Consider the following 19101-nt stretch of genomic DNA (forward strand, 5'->3'; position numbering starts at 1 on the left):
TACATTAGGAAGTCATATAAAGTGAGATTGTTTGAAATCAATAGTATGTCAGAGACCGACAGCTAAGATAAAGCCATTTTGCAGAGGGTGATGCAGATTGGGTAAACAAAAAAGACACAGATTTTCTGACGAGACTTTCTTTGAGGAAACGCCCTGGAGCTGCCGTAAGTCCGCTCCCAAGCTGTTGTGCTCCTGATTAATAGACTTGCTCTTTTCCAATATGGGCACCATCTGTGAATCAACACATGAAAGTGCCAGTAATCCTGTCATGTAATACTCCTGCTTGGACTAAATGCTGTCACTTTCTGAGCTGATTTTAATGAAATTATTTGTCATATGGTCTGGGCAATTATTTTTCTTTTGCTTGATTGAATTTGGTTAAGGACTTTTTTTAGTCAAGATGCAAGATGCAAGACAGTTTAATGTAATTCCTGTACATAAGAGTAAGGAAAATGAAATAATTGTTACTTCAGATCTGATATATTTTACTATTAAAGTACATTTATGTCACCATATACAACCCTGAGATTCATTTTCCTGCAGGCATACTCAGCAAATCTATGGAACAGTAACCATTACAGGGTCAATGACAGATAAAATAAGGTGCAGAAGACAACTGTGTTAATGCAAATATAAATAGTGAGGAATTGAGATAATGAGATAACGAATCCTTAAAGTGAGATCATTGGTTGTGGAACATCTCAATGCATGGGAAAGTGAGTGTAGTTATCCCCTTTTGTTCAAGAGCCTGATGATTAAGGGATAATAACTGTTCTTGAACCTGGTGGTGCAAGTCCTTTCTTTTCTTTTTAAATCTTTTTATTAATTTTTAAACAAACATAAATGAAACATGAATACAGAGAGTTTGAGAGTACATAGTTAATAGATTAAATAAACATTCAAATAGATGATAATCCATATGTAATAACCTCCCAAACTCATAGTAATTACGAACAAAAGAAGTTAAAAAAAAACAAAAAAAGAGAAAAAAACTAACCAACATGGGCTATTGCATTATGTCAAATATATACAGTAGTGCCAATAACTCCGTACCTCCATCCAAATAATTAAGGATAATAAAAGTGAGGTTTAGGAAAAGACAGTTTAACTCATGAAAATGTTGAATAAATGGTTTCCAAGTTTCTTCAAATTTAACTGAAGGATCAAAGACAACACGTCTAATTTTTTCTAAGCTCAAATGAGAGATAGTTTGAGAAAACCACTGAAGTATAGTTGGAGGATTAATTTATTTCCAATTCAATAGAATAGATCTTCTAGCCATTAATGTAACAAATGCAATCATCCGTTGAGCTGAGGGGGGATAAACGACTATTATCCACCATTGGTAAACCAAAAATTGCAGTAATAGGATGCGGTTGGAAATTGATATTCAGAACTGTTGAAATAATACTGAAAATATCTTTCCTGTAATTTTGCAAACAAGGGCAAGACCAAAACATGTGGGTCAATGAAGCAACTTCAGAATGACATCTGTCACAGGTTGGATTAACATGAGAATAAAATCGAGCAAGTTTATCCTTAGACATATGAGCTCTATGTACAAACTTAAATTGTATTAGAGCATGTTTAGCACAAATAGAAGAAGAATTGACTGATTGTAAAATTTTCTCCACTGCTCAGTGGGTATAAGACAATGAAGTTCTTTTTCCCATTCCTTCTTAATTTTTTCTGATACTTCTGGCTGTATTTTCATGATTATATTATAAATGGTGGCTACTAAACCCTTCTGACAAGGATTCAGAGCTAAATTTTTTTCCGTAATGTCCGATGGACATAATTTCGGAAAAGACTGACTTATTATTCAAGAAATTTCTAACTTGCAAATATCTAAAAAAATGAGTTTTAGGTAAATTGTATTTATTAGATAGCTGTTCAAAGAACATAAAACTATTACCTAAACATAGATCACAAAAACATATTATACCTTTTGTTTTCCATAAAACAAAGGCTTGATCCATAAAAGAGGGCTGAAAAAGAAAGTTAGATATTATAGGGCTTGATAAGATAAACTTATTCAAGCCAAAAACTTTACGAAATTGAAACCATATTCGCAATGTATGTTTAACTATAGGATTAGTTATTTGTTTATTCAATTTAGATAAAGAAAAAGGAAGTGAAAATCCTAAAATTGAAAACAATGAAAAGTCTTGTACAGATTTACATTCCAAATTTACCCATTGTGGGCAAGCTGCTATAGTCGATTCTTGAGTCCAAAATATTAAATATCGTGTATTAACTGCCCAATAGTAAAATCTCAGGTTTGGCAAAGGTGGTGAGAGTTCTGAGGCACTTGTACCTTCTACCTGATGGCAATAGCAAGAAAAGAGCATGGCCTGGGTGCCAAGTCATGAACTACATGACCAACTTCACATGCGTGACCTTGTCAAAGGCCTTGCTAAAGTCCATATAGACAATATCGACTGCCTCACTTTCTCAACTTTCCTGGTAATTTCCTCGAAAGTAAGATCTCTATAAGATTGGTTATAAGATTTGCCACATACAAAGCCATGTTAACTATCCTTAATCATAAGACATAAGACATAGGAGCAGAATTAGACCATCTGGCCCATTGAGCTTGCTCCACCATTCAATCATGGCTGATACTTTCTTTTAATCTCCTCCTCAACCCCAGTTCCCGGCCCTCTCCCCTTTGATGCCATGTCCAATCAAGAATCTATCAATCTCTGCCTTAAATACACCCAACGACCTGGCTTCCACAGCTGCATGTGGCAACAAATTCCACAAATTCACCACCCTTTGTCTAAAGAAGACATCTTGAAATGAATGATAACCTGGCACTTGCCTTCCTCACCACTGACTCAACCTGTAAGTTAACCTTCAGGGTGTTCTGCACAAGGACTCCCAAGTCCCTCTGCATCTCAGATTCCTGGATTTTCTATCCATTTAGAAAATAGTCCGCACATTTAATTCTACTACCAAAGCGCATGACCGTGCATTTTCCAACATTGTGTTTCATTTGCCACTTTCTTGCCCATTCTCCTAATCTGTTTAAGTCCTTCTGCATCCTATCTGTTTCCTCAACACTACTTGTCCCTCCACCAATCTTCGTATCATCTGCAAACTTGGCAACAAAGCCATCTATTCCATCATTGAAATCATTTATATACAGCATGAAAAGAAGCGGTCCCACACCAACCCCTGCGGAACACCACTAGTCACTGGCAGCCAACCAGAAAAGGATTCTTTTATTCCCACTCGCTGCCTCCTACCAATCAGCCAATACTCTAACCATGTTAGTAACTTTCCTGTAATGCCATGGGCTCTTAACTTGGTAAGCAGCCTCATGTGTGGCACCTTGTCAAAGGCCTTCTGAAAATCCAAATATACAACATCCACTGCATCCCCTTTATCGATCCTACTTGTAATCTCCACAAAGAATTCCAACAGGTTTGTCAGGCAGGATTTTCCCTGAAGGAAACCATGCTGACTTTGTACTATCTTGTCCTGCATCACCGATTGCCCCATCACCTCATCGCCAATTACCCCATCACCACAATTGAGTCTAACATTTTCCCAACCACTGAGGTCTATAGTTTCCTTTCTGCTACCTTCCTCCTTTTTTTAAAGAGTGGAGTAACATTTGCAATTTTCCAGTCCTCTGGCACTGTGCCAGAGTCCAATGGTTTCTGAAAGATTATTTCTAATGCCTCCATAATCTCTAATACTACCTCTTTCAGAACCCTAGAGTGCATTTCATCTGGTCCAGGTGATTATGTACCTTTAGGTTTTTTAACTTTTTGCCCCTGTTACCCCTCTGCTCCTAACATATCTCTAGAAACCCCTAGGATTCTCCTTCACCTTGTCTGCTAGACCAACCTTATGCCTTCTTTTGGCCCTCCTGAGTTCCTTCTTAAGTGCTCCCTTGCATTTTTTATATTCCACAAACTCCTCATTTGTTTCTACCTGCCAACACCTACCATGCACCTCTTTCTCTTACTTAACCAGGACCTCAATATCTCTCAAAAACCAATGTCGCCTTCACTTGTTATCATTACCTTTTGTTCTGACAGGCACATACAAGCTTGGTATTCTCAACATTCCACTTTTGTTGGCCTCCTATCTATCAAGTACACCTTTACATCTTGTCCCAATCTAAACTTTCCAGATCTTTCTGATACCATCAATATTGGTTTTTCTCCAATTTAGAATCTCTACCCAAGGACCAGACCAATCTTTTTCCATAATTACTTAGAAACTAATGGCGTTGGGATCACTAGATGCAAAGTGTTCCCATACACAAAATTCTGTCACATTACCTGATAGGAGATCAGGCATCACGCTGTCTCATTGGGACCTCTACATACTGATGAAGGAAAGTTCCCTGAACACATTTGAAAAACACTTTTCCATGTCAGCTCTTTTACAGTATAGGAGTCCAAGTCAATATGTAGAAAGTTAAAATCACCTGCTAGCACAGTTTTATGTTTCTTGCAACAGTCTGTGGTCACTTCACAAATTTGTTCCTCTAAATCCCATGGATTGTTATGTACTCTGTAATGTAATCCCAATAATGTGGGATTCTACAATGTGAGAATGTAATGTAATCCCAATAATGTGGGATTCTACAATGTGAGAATGTAATGTAATCCCAATAATAAAGGTATCCCAATACCTTTCGTATTAGAACATAGAAATCTACAGCACATTACAGGCCCTTTGGCCCACAATATCAGGCCGACCATGAGACTGGGTAGAATTTCCCTTGCACATAGCCTTCTACTTTTCTAATCTCCATGTACCTATCTAAGAGGCTCTTAAAAGACCCTATTGTATCCGCCTCCACCACCGCTGCCGGCAGTGCATTCCATGTACTCACCACTCTCTGTGTGAAAAACTTACCCCTGACATCCCCTCGGTACCTGCTCCTAAGCACCTTAAAACTACGCTCCCTCGTGTTAGCCATTTCAGCCCTGGGATCCACATGATCAATACCCCTCATCATTTTACACATCTCTCATCATCTTATACGTATTCCTCTGTTCTACCCATAAAGCCTTATGAGACGAGTTATCCAGACTGTCATGGCTGAGCATTGCCTGACTCGCTGAGTTCCTACAGCATTTCAAGATTCAAGATTCAAGATTGCTTGTTTACCATAGAACCACAGAACACTACAGCACAGTACAGGCCCTTCAGCCCTCCCATGTTGTGCTGACCCATATAATCCTTAAATAAAAGTACTAAGCCCACACTACCCCACAACCCTCCAATTTTCTTTCATCCACGTGGCTGTCCAAGTGGTTCTTAAATACCCCTGATGTTTTAGCCTCCACCACCATCCCTGGCAAGTCATTCCAGGCACTCACAACCCTCTGTGTAAAAAACTAACCTCTGATGTCTCCCCTAAACTCCCCTCCCTTAATTTTGTACATATGCCCTCTGGTGTTTGCTATTGGTGCCCTGGGAAACGGGTACTGACTATCCACCCTATCTATGCCTCTCATAATCTTGTAGACCTCTATCAAGTCCCCTCTCATTCTTCTACGCTCCAAAGAGAAAAGTCCCAGCTCTGCTAACTTTGCTTCATATGACTTGTTCTCCAAACCAGGCAACATCCTGGTAAATCTCCTCTGCACCCTCTCCATAGCTTCCACATCCTTCCTATAATGAGGTGACCAGAATTGAACACAACACAAGTGTGGTCTCAGCAGAGATTTGTAGAGTTGCAACATGACCTCTCTACTCTTGAACTCAATCCCCCTGTTAATGAAGCCTAGCAACCCATCAGCCTTCTTAACTACCTATGGGTTGCTAGGCTTCATTAACAGGGGGATTGAGTTCAAGAGCAGAGAGGTCCTAAATGAACCAGAACCAGAATCAGGTTTATTATCACCAGCGTGTCGTGAAATTTGTAACTTAGCAGCAGCAGTTCAATGCAATACATTATATAGAAGAAGTAAAAAAAAATAAATAAATAGATAAATTGCTGTATATGTATATTGAATAGATTAAAAATAGTGCAAAACAGAAATAATATATTTTAAAAAGTGAGGTAGTGTCAACAGGTTCAATGTCCATTTAGGAATCGGATGGCAGAAGGGAAGAAGCTATTCCTGAATCGCTGAGTGTGTGCCTTCAGGCTTTTGTACCTCCTCCCTGATGGTAACAGTGAGAAAAGGGCATGCCCTGGGTGCTGGAGGTCCTTAATAGCGGACACTGCCTTTCTCAGACACCACTCCTTGAAGATGTACTGGTTACTTTGTAGGCTAGTATCCAAGATGGAGCTGACTAAATTTACAACTCTCTGCAGCTTCTTTCGGTCCTGTGCAGTAGCCCCTCCATACCAGACAGTGATGCAGCCTGTCAGAATGCTCTCCATGGTACATCTAGAAGGTTTTGAGTGTTTTTGGTGACATACCAAATCTCTTCAAACTCCTAATGAAGTATAGCCACTGTCCTGCCTTCTTTATAATGGCATCGATATGCTGGGACCAGGTTAGGTCCTCAGAGATCTTGACACCCAGGAACTTGAAGCTGCTCACTCTCTCCACTTCTGATCCCTCCATGAGGATTGGTATGTGTTCCTTCATCTTACCCTTCCTGAAGTCCACAATCAGCCCTTTCATCTTACTGACATTGAGTACCAGGTTGTTGCTGCAGCACCACTCCACAAGAGGGCATATCTCACTACTGTACGCCCTCTTGTCACCACCTGAGATTCTACCAACAATGTTATATCGTCAGCAAATTTATAGATGGTATTTGAGCTAAGCCTAGCCACACAGTCATGGGTATAGAGAGAGTAGAGCAGTGGGCTAAGCACACACCCCCGAGGTGTGCCAGTGTTGATTGTCAGCGAGGAGGAGATGTTATCAACAATCCACACAGACTGTGGTCTTCGGGTTAGGAAGTTGAGAATCCAATTGCAGAGGGAGGTACAGAAGCCCAGGTTCTGTAATTTCTCAATCAGGATTGTGGGAATGATGATGTTGAATGCTGAGCTATAGTCGATCAACAGCATCCTGACGTAGGTATTTGTGTTGTCCAGGTGGTCTAAAGCCGTGTGGAGAGCCATTGAGATTGCATCTGCCATCGACCTATTGTGGTGATAGGCAAGTTGCAGGGGGCCCAATTCCCTCCTGAGGCAGGAGTTCAGTCTAGTCGTGACCAACCTCTCAAAGCAGTTCATCACTGTCGATGTGAGTGCTACCGGGTGATAGTCATTAAAGCAGGTCATATTGTTCTTCTTTGGCACTGGTATAATTGTTACCTTTTTGAAGCAAATGGGAACTTCTGCCCATAGCAGTGAGAGGTTGAAAATGTCCTTGAATACTCCCGCTAGTTGGTTGGCACAGGATTTCAGAGCCTTACCAGGTACTCCATCTGGACCTTACACCTTGCGAGGGTTCACTCTCTTTAAAGACAGCCTAACATCAGCCTCCGAGACAAAAATCACAGGGTGCAGCAGGGATCTTCACAGCTATAGTTACATTCTCCCTTTCAAAGTGGGCATAGAAGGTGTTGAGTTCATCTGGTAGTGAAGCATCGCTGCCATTAATGCTATTGGGTTTCACTTTGTAGGAAGTCATGTCTCCCAAATCCTGCCAGAGTTGTCGTACATCTGATGTCACCTCCAACCTCATTCGAAATTGTCTCTTCACCCTTGAAATAGCCCTCCGCAAATCATACCTGGTTTTCTGGTACAGCCCTGGGTCGCCAGACTTGAATGCCTCAGAACGCCAGAGTTCATCAGAGCTCAAATTCCTTAACTCGGAGTGTTAGAAGCTATGGCTGAATATGCTTCTTACGGGTGTAGTTTTAAGGGACTCTGGCGGTCTCCCTGCCTTCCCACATTCGCAAGAGGAGCTTTCCGCTATACAGCCTGGCATCCTCAGTGCTCTAAACGGGCAATAAGAAAGAATAAAAGAAAGAACAAGCAACAAAAAAATATCTACAGCTTCCATCACTCTTCAGCAAAGCCTCGATGAGCCAGATTCTCTAATCCCCACTTTAACATTGGCCCACTCACACAGATGGCTGTTCCCACAATAGCTGCTCTGCTTAAATCTAACTTCTTTTTATTGGAACAACACACGCGTAATGCTGGAGGAACTCAGCAGGCCAGACAGCATCTATGGAAAAGAGTAAACAGTTATTGCTTCAGGCCAAGGTGTCGACTGTTTACTCTTTTCCAAAGATGCTGCCCGATCTGCTGAGTTCCTCCAACATCTTGTGTGTGTTGCTTGGATTTCCAGCATCTGCAGATTTTCTCTTGTTTTGTTTTATTGGACCTTGCCAAGTGCCTAATTATCCACAATTGAGTGTCTCCTTGGGAACTGGGCACACTAAATTTGCCAACTGCCCCCATTTGCTCTTTTAATCTCTCTCTCCCTCGATGCAATGCAAAGTCTCCATGGGAACTGTGGCATGAAAAATGTGCAAACTGCCTTTTTAAACTCTCTCTCCCATTACGCATTCTGTTTCCTCAGAAAATGTGGTGCACAAAAATCTGTTCAGACCAAGTATCAGAATGGGGAAAAAATGTGATCTAAGTGATTTTGACCATGGACCGATGATTGTTGGTGCCAGGCAGGGTGGTTTGAGTATCTCAGAAGCTGCTGATTTTCTGGGATTTTCACACAATATAGTGTCTGGAGTTTACAGAGGATGGTGGAAAACAAAATAACATCCATTTCTGTGGGTGAAAACACCTTGTTAATGAGAGGAGAATGGCCAAGTTAACACAGAGGTGACAGTAACTCAGATAATGACACAGTGGTGTGCAGAAGAACATCTGTGAATGCTCAATGCCCTCTATGGGGAAAAAGCAATGTTTCAGGTCAAAATCACCTTGTCAGAACAAACTGTACTCGGCCACGTTAGAGGTTTGTGAGACTCTGATCCAGCTTGGGCCGTTGCAGGTTGGAGTTCACTTCCAGGGCAACCTGTAAGGTGTCTTCGTAAACCACAGCCGTTTCCTCCCAAAGGCCAAAGACGTACTGCTAGTTGGTTAATTGGTCATGGTAAATTGTCCTGCGATTAACTGTTGTCCGTTGTATCCAATACCCGAGCAGGAGAGTTTTTGAAGAGGAAAAGCCATTGCACTGGGGCAGCTCCTGTCTCTCAATCTCCAGTGATACGAGTAGTCATCATAAACTGGGGTCTCCCTTGTTTACAGTGGATGACTGTGACTTTTTCCGTGCCTTGTCATGTCCTTCGCCCTGTACGAAACGTTACAGGACCACCTTCCTGGCCGTTGGATATCACTGTTGATTTCATCTGCCCACTTCACTGGGGCTCACTTGCCTTCGTGTGTTAAGACAGGCATGTTCCTATCTCAACAGGGTAGGAGGACCGCCAGCTGTGCTGCAGTTAAGCTAGTGTTAAACAGGTGGAGATACATCTCTTCCAAAGGAGGTGTAAGGTGCTCCTTCCCTCCACTAGCCTCCAGGTCACCATTGGGCAAGGTGTAGTACCTGCTTAGCCCCCGATCAGGGTCACATGAAGCCACGGGAGCAGGTGGTGGCTGGTTGAATGAGCAGCCAGTGCAGATCACAAGTCCTGGTTATGTGACCACTGACACCAGGCAGACAATCTCTGAAGAGTATTGATAATGGCTGAGGTCATCTGTCTTGTAAAGACACTGACCAGAAGAAGGCAATGGCAAACCATTTCTGTAGTAAAATTATCCAAGAACGATCGTGATCATGGAAAGCCCATGTCATACATGATGAATGAAGAAACTAAATAGGTGGGTTTGGGGGTGGTGCTTCTCATTGGCCAAGAAGGGCCTGTTCCACACTGTACCTCTAATTAAATAAATCAAACAGGTCAAACAAATTCCATGTTGCCCTGCTTAGCTTCTGATTTCCACTGTTGACTGATCTTTTTTCCAGGTGGTAATCCACATCACTGATGAAAACGACTGCACACCGGAGTTCCTGCATTCTATCTACAGCTGTGATAACATTCCCGAGAACATTCCCATTGGAACCTCTTTGCTGCAAGGTTGTACGTACGTTTCTTAAAACAGCCAGGACATAAAGATGAGTTGTTATAAGGCATTGGTCAGACTGCACTTGGAGTATTGAGAGCAGCCTTGGGCCCCTTATCCAAGAAAAGATGTGCTGACATTGGAGATGGTCCAGAGGAGATTCACGAGACTGTTCCCAGGGTTAACATATGAAGAGTGTTTTACGGCTCTGGGCCTGTACTCGCAGGAGTTTAGAAGAATGAGGGGGGATCTCATTGAAACCGATTGAATATTGAAAGGGCTAGATGGAGTGGATGTGGAGAGAAAGTTTCCTATAGTGGGAGAGTCTAGAACCAGAAGACACAGCTTCAGAATAGAGGGACGTCCATTAGGATAGAGATGAGGAGGAACTTCTGTGGCCAGAGGGTGGTGAGTCTGCGGAATTCATTGCTACAGTCGGCTGTGGAGGCCACGTCTTTGGGTATATTTAAAGCAGAATTTGATAGGGTTTTGATTATGGAGAGAATGGGAAAATGCCAGCGAGAGAGAAATAAATCAGTCATGATGCAATGGTGGAGCAGACCGATGGGCCGAATAGTCTAATCCTGTTCCTATGTCTTCCGGTCTCATGGTCTGAAGAAACTCTGCTACCGTGTGTTAAGGTTTTAAACTGCCCTACAGATCAGGTTAGGGTAGAGCCATGCTTCTCTCACTCTTTCTAGACAATGTGGAGCAGGTTCCAGCTTGGTACTTCCAAATTATTACTTTTTATCTCTTTTTGACTGATCAACAGTTTAGAGCGAGAGAGAAATAACTTCATCTGGGATTTATACTGTGGAATAATGCCCGCCAGAACTCAACTGCAACTAGTGTAAGAAGGCCAGCAAGTGTTTTTTTGTATATACATTACAGAAGTTTTATAGTGTATTATTTTCTAGAAAGGAGAGTAAAAAGATGAGTGGTAATTGAGGGAAGACAAATGCCAAACTTGACCATAAATAGTCATTCTTAGGCAGAGATGAGGAAGAATTTCTTTAGCCAGAGGATGGTGAATCTGTAGAATTCATTGCAACAGGCATCTACTGAGACCAAGTTGTTGAATGTATTTAAAGTGGAGGTCGATAGGTTCTTGATTAGTAATGCTGTCAAAGGTTACAGGGAGGAGGCAAGAGAATTGGGTTGAGAGGGATAATAAATCAGCCACGATCAAATGACGGAACAGACTCAATGGGCCAAATGGCCTAATTCCACTCCTATGTTTACTGGTCTTATGCTCAAACTGTAGAACTGTTAATATGTTATAAGTGGTGATTGAAACAGAAGTTATTCTTGAAATGAAAGTATTTATAAATATGCTATGGGGCATGATATTCAATTACTTCAGAATTGTATGACCGGTTACATTTTAATTAAATACCATTTTCTGGAACTAAGTCATCAAACTGCACGGCCTCTGTGTATGGCACCATGATGGCATGGCGGTATTACATCTCAGGGCATCTGAGCTCGGAGTCCAACTTTAGCATCCTCTGTAAGAAGTTTGTATGTTCTCCCCCAACTGAGTAAGTTTCCCCTGATGCTCAGTTCCTTCCCACAGTCCAAAGTGAGTAGGTTAATTAGTCAATGTAAATTGTCCTTGGCTGAGGTCGGTCATGGATGTTGCTGTCTACATGATATGCAAGTACAATATGGAGAGGAAGCTGATGCCCGTGTAGCAGGCTCTCCCTCTTCACGCATCTGATGAACCCAAAGGAAGCCAGAGACCGACGCAGTCTGGTAGCAGCAGCTTTGTACGAGTTGCCAATCAGCATTGAACTCAGTGTAGGACTGCTTTCGGCTCGCTCCCGAGGCCTTCCCCATCAGTGGGTGTAGCCACAAGGCAGCAGAGGTCTGAGAGCAGAGTTTTCCTTCTCTCAGATGAGCTGCCAACCATGGCTGATGAGTCCCATCTGCCTGAAATGACTGGGTTTAAGGCATCAATAACCCACCTTTGTCCCTTCTCCTGTCAGTAGAAACGGTTCCACTGGGCTTAGTAGCCAAGCCACACATGAAGGTCAGGAACTGGACTTGATTGTCAGAGGCTGTTTGAGGTGCATGCCATTGGGAGCATTTAATATGAACTTATCCCCACTACCTCCTGTAGCTATGGCAACCTTAAGGAACCTGTGATTAGGCTAGAGTTAAATAGGTGGGTAAATATGTGCCAGCTTGTTGGGATGGAACAGCGTGTTCCATGCTGAATATCTAAATAAAATCAGAATCAGAATCAGAATCAGACTTTAATCGCCAAGTACCTGTGCACATACAAGGAACTTACTTCCGGCAGATGTTGTCTCTCTGCTCATAACAATAACAATGATAAATATAAATGAAAATATAGATTATACATACAAGTAGTGCAATCCAAGTAATAGTTAGCCGACAGTTAACCGGCAGTTAACTGTTCAGCAAAGTGACCGCAGTAGGGAAAAAACTTCTCCAGTGCCTATTAGTCTTAGTCTGGAGGGATCTGAAGCGCCTACCAGACGGAAGCAGTTCAAACAGTCCGTGCGCAGGATGGAAGGAGTCCTTTATGATGTTCCCCGCCCTCTGGAAGAGTACAGGTCCACAATAGAGGGCAGGGAGGCTCCAATGATGCGCTCGGCAGTCCTCACTGTGCGCTGTAGTCTGGTTCTATCCTGCTTGGTGGCGGCTCCAAACCACACAGTGATGGAGGTGCACAGGACAGACTCAATGACTGCAGTGTAGAACTGCAGCAGCAATTCCTGAGGCAGACCATATTTCCTCAAAAATTAGATTAAAATGAATGTTTCAGATGTTTACATTTGACACATTAGTGTAAGTTCAAGATCGGTTACTACTCCTCATTCATCAGGCTCTTGAACCAGAAGGGATAACTTCACTCATCCTCACTTGCCCCAACACACTCTGTCCGCCAGTGAAAGCAGGATCTCCCAGTGGCCACACATTTTAATTCCACGTCCCATTCCCATTCTGATATGTCTATCCATGGCCTCCTCTACTGTCAAGATGAAGCCACACTCAGGTTGGAGGAACAACACCTTATATACCGGCTGGGTAGCCTCCAACCTGCTGGCATGAACATTAACTTCTGTTAATGCCCCTCCTCCTCTTCTTACCCCATCCCTGATATATTTAGTTTTCTCCCCCCCTCCTTTTTTTTCTCTCTTTCTGCCCATCACTCTGCCTGTTCTCCATCTCCCTCTGATGCTCCCCTCCCCTTTTTTTCTCCCTAGGCCTCCTGTCCCATGATCCTTTCCCTTCTTTAGCTCTGTATCCCTTTTGCCAATCACCTTTCCAGCTCTCAGCTCCACCCCACCCCTTCCGGTCTTCTCCTATCATTTTGCATTTCCCCCTCCCCCCACTACTTTCAAATCTCTAACTATCTTTCCTTTCAGTTAGTCCTGACGAAGGGTCTCGGCCCGAAACATCAACAGTGCTTCTCCTATCGATGCTGCCTGGCCTGCTGTGTTCCACCAGCATTTTGTGTGTGTTGCTTGAATTTCCGGCATCTGCAGGTTTCCTCGTGTTTGCCCCATCACTGAACTGTTCCCACAACCTATGGACTCACTTTCAAGGACTCTTCATCTCATGTTCTTGATATTTATTCTTTATTTATTTACAAATGTTGGCTGGGACTACCATTAGAGATCATGGATTAAGAGTGAAAGGTGAAAAATTTAAGGGGAACTTTAGGGGAAACCTCTTCGCTCAGACAGTTGTGAGAGTGTGGAATGAACTACAGCACAAGTGATGCATGTGAGCTCAATTTCAACACATAAGAGAATTTTGGATAGGTACATGGATGGTAGGGGTATGGAGGGCTATGGTCCGGGTGCAGTTTCAGTGTGGACTAGATGGGCTGAAGGGCCTGTTTCTGTGGCTGTAATTTTCTATGACTCTATTATTGTTGTTTACACAGTTTGTTGTCTTTGCCCTAGTTGGCTGGTCTTTCATTTATTCTGGTATGGTTACTATTCTATAGATTTATTAAGTATGCCAACAAGAAAATGAATCTCAGGGTTGTATATGATGACGTAGATGTACTTTAATAACAAATTTACCTTGAACTTTGATTGTAAAGTGAACATATTCAGATCCTGTTTAAGATATTCTGGCAAATTGTGGATCTGGTTATAATGGGAGTCTGGTGGGTGCAGCGATTTGATTAGAGAGGGATCCCAGAGATGTATGTGGAACGACCTCTTGTTAAAATCTCGTCTGGGTTCCTTATTCAGGCTCTGTTCTAGCTGCTGTGATTTGAATGTTGACACATCTGCAAGGGCTGAAAGTTATTTGTTTGTAAGATTTAAGGCTTTCATATTCATCAACAAAGACCAAAGATTTTGCCTTTTATTGATGCCAATCTGTCAAAGGCGAAGTGAAGTGAGTTTTCTTACAACGGTGACAAAGCCAGCAGTTGCTTTAATGATGGAAGATCCTCCTTTGATTATTTTCAGGGCACTTTGAACTAGAAATGTCAACGTTGCCTCAATTGGCTGTGCTTCATTCATGTCCAAATAAATGAGATTTGAGTTTATAGAGAAGGCAATCTTGGAAAAGTACATTTAATTAAACCTTATTACACCATTAAAAGGAATGCTTAATGAAGGATTACCCATGTCAAAGAAAAAATATTAAATTGTTCAATTTAAAGTGAAGTTCTGACATCAGCTAACTTTTTTAATGAGGTGGCATTTCAAATTTGCTGAAATGTTTTCCTTATAATTTGAAACTTCCAAATAGTGTGTCAGTTCAGCTGAAGGGACATCAGATTTCATTTTAAAGTGAATTAATTTCTACTGTTAAACAGTACGTTTGTTGCCAGCACCATGCTGATAATGGTGTTTATCTCAAGCAGATGCACAGTGAAATCTGTTGAATTGAAAACATTTTGGATTCTGGTTAATTGGGACACATCAGGACCAGTGCATTTTGGATTCTGGTTAATTGGGACACATCGGGACCAGTGCATTTTGGATTCTGGTTAATTGGGACACATCGGGACCAATGCATTTTGGATTCTGGTTAATTGGGACACATCGGGACCAGTGCATTTTGGATTCTGGTTAATTGGGACACATCGGGACCAGTGCATTTTGGATTCTGGTTAATTGGGACACATCGGGACCAGTGCATTTTGGATTCTGGTTAATTGGGACACATCGGGACCAGTGCATTTTAGCTCAAGTCAGCAGCTGCTCTAATTAGTCAAAGTTTCATGGAAATATTGAAAAGGGTATAAAAAAGTTTAACTGAGTAACAAATTATGTACTTAAATGAAATACAGAATAAATTAGAACACTATCAATGCTATAAAACTGTGTGTTAGTTCCAGGTATCAATGGAGGAATTCATCCAGTGTACACTGCCATGTTTTTTTTTGATTGACTGTAAACAAACAAAATCAGCCCAGACACCTAGTGCAGATCTAGTTCACCTAGTGACCTGATAGAGGTGTACAAGATGATGAGAGGCATTGATTGTGTGGATAGTCAGAGGCTTTACCCCAGGGCTTGAAATGGCTAACATGAGGGGGCATAATTTTTAGGTGCTTGGAAGTATGTACAGAGGGGTTAAGTTTTTCACACAGAGAGTGGTGGGTGTGTGAAATACACTGTCAGCGATGGTGGTAGAGGCAGATACAATAGGGTCTTTTATGAGACTCTTAGATGGAGCTTAGAAAAATAGAGGGATATAAGATAGGGAAATTCTAGGCAGTTTCTAGGGTAGGTTACATGGTCGGCAAAACACTGTAGGCTGAAGAGCCTGTAATCTTCTGTAGATTTCTATGTTCCATGTACCCTGAAACATCATTAATAATGGACTCCAACATTTTTCCAACCACTGAAGTCAGGCTAACTGGCCTATAGTTTCCTTTCTTCTACCTCCCTCTTTGTTTATGCAGTTTTCCGGTCCTCCAGAACCATTCCAGAATCTAGGGATTCTTGAATGATCATTACTAATGCCTCGACAATCCCTCTCATCTGGCTTAGGTGACTTACCTACCTTCAGACCTTTCAGCTTCCCGAGCACCTTCACCTGAGTAATTGCAGCCGCTCTCTCTTCTGCCTCTTCACACTCTTGAATTTCCTTAGTGGAAGCTAGTTCATCTGCCGTATATTTATCCCCCTTTACTACCTCTCCAGTGTCATTTCCAGTGGCTGAATATCCACTCTTACTTCTCCTTTACTCTTTATATATCTGAAAAACTTCTTGTATCCTCTTTTATATCGTTGGCTAGCTTACCTTTATATTTAATCTTTTTTATGGCTTCTTTAGTTGCTTCCTGTTGGTTTTTAAAAGATTCCTAATACTCTAACTTTCCACTAATTTTTGCTTTATTATATGGCCTGTCTTTTGCTTGTATACTATCTTTGACGTTCTTTGTCAGCCTTGGTTGCCTCATCCTCCCTTTAGAATGCTTCATCGTTTTTGGGATGTATTTATCCTGAGCCTTCCGAATTTCCCCCGGAACACTAGGCAATGCTGTTCTGCCATCATCCCCGCTAGAGTCCTCTTCCAGTCAGCTTTGGCCAGCTCTTCTCTCATACCTCTGTAATTCCCTTTACTCCACGGTAACACTGACTTTAGCTTCTCCTTCTCAAACTGCACGGTGAATTCTATCATATTATGACCATTGTTTCCTAAGGGTTCCTTTACCTTAAGCTCCTTAAACAAACCTCCTTAAACACAACATCTGGTTCAAAATTGCCTTTCCTCTGGTGGACTCAAACACAAGCTGCTCTAAAAAGCCATCTTGTAGACATTCTTAAAGTTCCCTCTCTTGGGATTGAGCACCAGCCTGGTTTTCCCAATCCACCTACATATGGAGACATTCAGGAGACCCTTACGTAGGCAAAGGAATCAAAGGAAAATGGAGGGCTATGATGTTAGATTGATCTTAAATGGTCAACACAACATTGTACATGTATTGCGCTGCAATGTTCTATGTTCTTTCATCCAATGACAAGGAGTGTTTTTATATACACTCTGTGGCCACTCTATAAGTTTTGTCCTGTACCTAATAATGTGGCCAAAGAGTGTATGTTTGTGGCTTTCTGCTGCTGTACACATTCACGTCAAAGTTCGATGTGCTGTGCATCCAGAGATGCTATTCTGCACACCACTGTTGTACCACGTGGTTATTTGAGTTGCTGTTGCCCTCCTGTCATTTTGAACAAGTCTGGCTACTCATTTTTGGCCACAGAACCACTTCTCACTGCATTTTTTTTTTGATTTTCACACCTTTCTCTGTAAACTCTCGAGACAGTTGTGTGTGAAAATTGCCAGGAGATCAGCAGTTTCTGAGATACTCATCTGGCACCAACAATCATTCCATGGTCAAAGTCACTTGAATCACACGTCTTTCTCTTTAAGATTTTTGGTCCAAACAAGACCTGACCATCTTAACCATGTCTCCATACTTTCATGCATTAGGTTGCTGATGATTGGCTGATTAGATATTTGCATTAACGAGCAAGTGTACAGGTGTACCTAATAAAATGGCTACTGAACATACACCGCCACATACAGCCGTGGAGGCCCACTCATTGAAGGTTTTTAAAGGAGGAGATTGACAGGTATCTGATTAGTCAGGGTATCAAGGGATATGGGAAAAAAGCCGGAAATTGGAACTAGACGGGTGAATAGTTTAGCTCATGGTGGAGTGGCAGAGCAGACTCGATGGGCCAAATGGCCTACTTCTGCTGCTTTGTCTTGTGATCTTGTGACAACGGAAAAATAATTCACGAAGAGCAGCCTTCTGGTGATTTACCAGGCCCTTTGGCTTCTCCTTCTCATCATGTCGTTAAACAACAGAGGCTTTGATGCAGTTGGGCGAATGAAGATGAGTTAATCAATCTTCGCCAAAGGCAGGTACTGAAGCAGAGTGCACTGTTGAATAAATTCAACATGTAACAGGAGGAACATCCTTCCCTTTTGGCTCATTATGCTGAACGAGTTTGAGGAATCTCAGTTTACAATCCCAGTGGGCACAGGTCCACAGTCTACCTACGTTAAAAATATATGTACAAAATATGCTTCGACTTTCTTATAATATTAAGAGGCAAGAAGTGTTAGTGCTGGCAATTAAAATAGACTGAATGGCATTTTTGTCAGAGGTTGGCGGTCAAAGTTGGTGTTATTATAATTTCTAATTTTAACAGTTATAGGAATTTTCCTCATCCCACAATTGCCTGCATTTTACCCACGTCTTTCTAAACCTTTCCTGTATACGAACCTGCCCAAATGTTTTTATTTAAATATTGCAGATATTTTTAAATATGCACATATACCACTTCCTCTGGCAGTAAATTCCATAAGACTATGAGCAGAATTAGGCCATTCAGCCCAATGGGTCTGCTCTGCCATTCAACCATGTCTGATATATTATCCCTCTCAACTCAACTTCTCCTCGTGCCTTGACATGCTGCCCATCAAGAACTTATCAACCTCCATTTAAACGTACCCAGTGACGTGGCCACCACGGCCACCTGTAGCAATGAATTCCACAGATTCACCACTCTCAGGCTTGAGAAATTCTGCCTCTCCACTGTTCTGAATGGCCTCCCTCTATTCCGAGGCTGTGTTCTCTGGTTCCAGACTCACCCATCATAGGAAACATACTCGTTGCATCCACTCTATCTAGGCCTTTCAATATTTGGTAAGTTTCAATGAGATTGCCTCCACCCCCACCACCATCCTTCTAAACTTCAGTGAGTACAGGCCCAGAGCCATTAAGCACTTCCCATGTGTTAACCCTTTCATCCCCAGGATAATTCTTCTGAGCCTCCTATGGGCCCTCTTCAATATTCATCCACTCAATGTATCTTGGTGAGCTTTCAGGCACTCGCCTCACCAAAGCCTCCACATCCTTCTTACAGTGTTGCAATGAAAACTTTATACAGTTCTCCAAAGGTAGCCTAAACATAGAAAATAGGTGCAGGAGTAGGCCATACAGCCCTTCGAGCCTGCACCCCCATTCAGTATGATCATGGCTGATCATCCAACTCAGAACCCTGTACCTGCTTTCTCTCCATACCCCCTGATCCCTTTAGCCAACTCCTCTCTACCATAGGCCTCTATCCCCAGTGGCCCTTCCTGATGAACCATGTTCCATGTCT

The 19101-nt window shown here is 42.1% G+C and overlaps 1 protein-coding gene across 1 annotated transcript in view; it reads left to right on the forward strand.

Annotated features, from left to right (window-relative positions):
- si:dkey-22o22.2 (neural-cadherin) overlaps nucleotides 1-19101 on the forward strand; it is a 309750-nt gene that overhangs the window by 164312 nt on the left and 126337 nt on the right. Inside the window, exon 5 of the mRNA XM_059994111.1 lies at nucleotides 9879-9990. Coding sequence (XP_059850094.1) covers nucleotides 9879-9990 — 112 coding nt within the window. The remainder of the gene's footprint in view (nucleotides 1-9878; nucleotides 9991-19101) is intronic.

This window comes from Hypanus sabinus, chromosome 1, assembly GCF_030144855.1.
Source record: "Hypanus sabinus isolate sHypSab1 chromosome 1, sHypSab1.hap1, whole genome shotgun sequence".
NCBI lineage: Eukaryota > Metazoa > Chordata > Chondrichthyes > Myliobatiformes > Dasyatidae > Hypanus > Hypanus sabinus.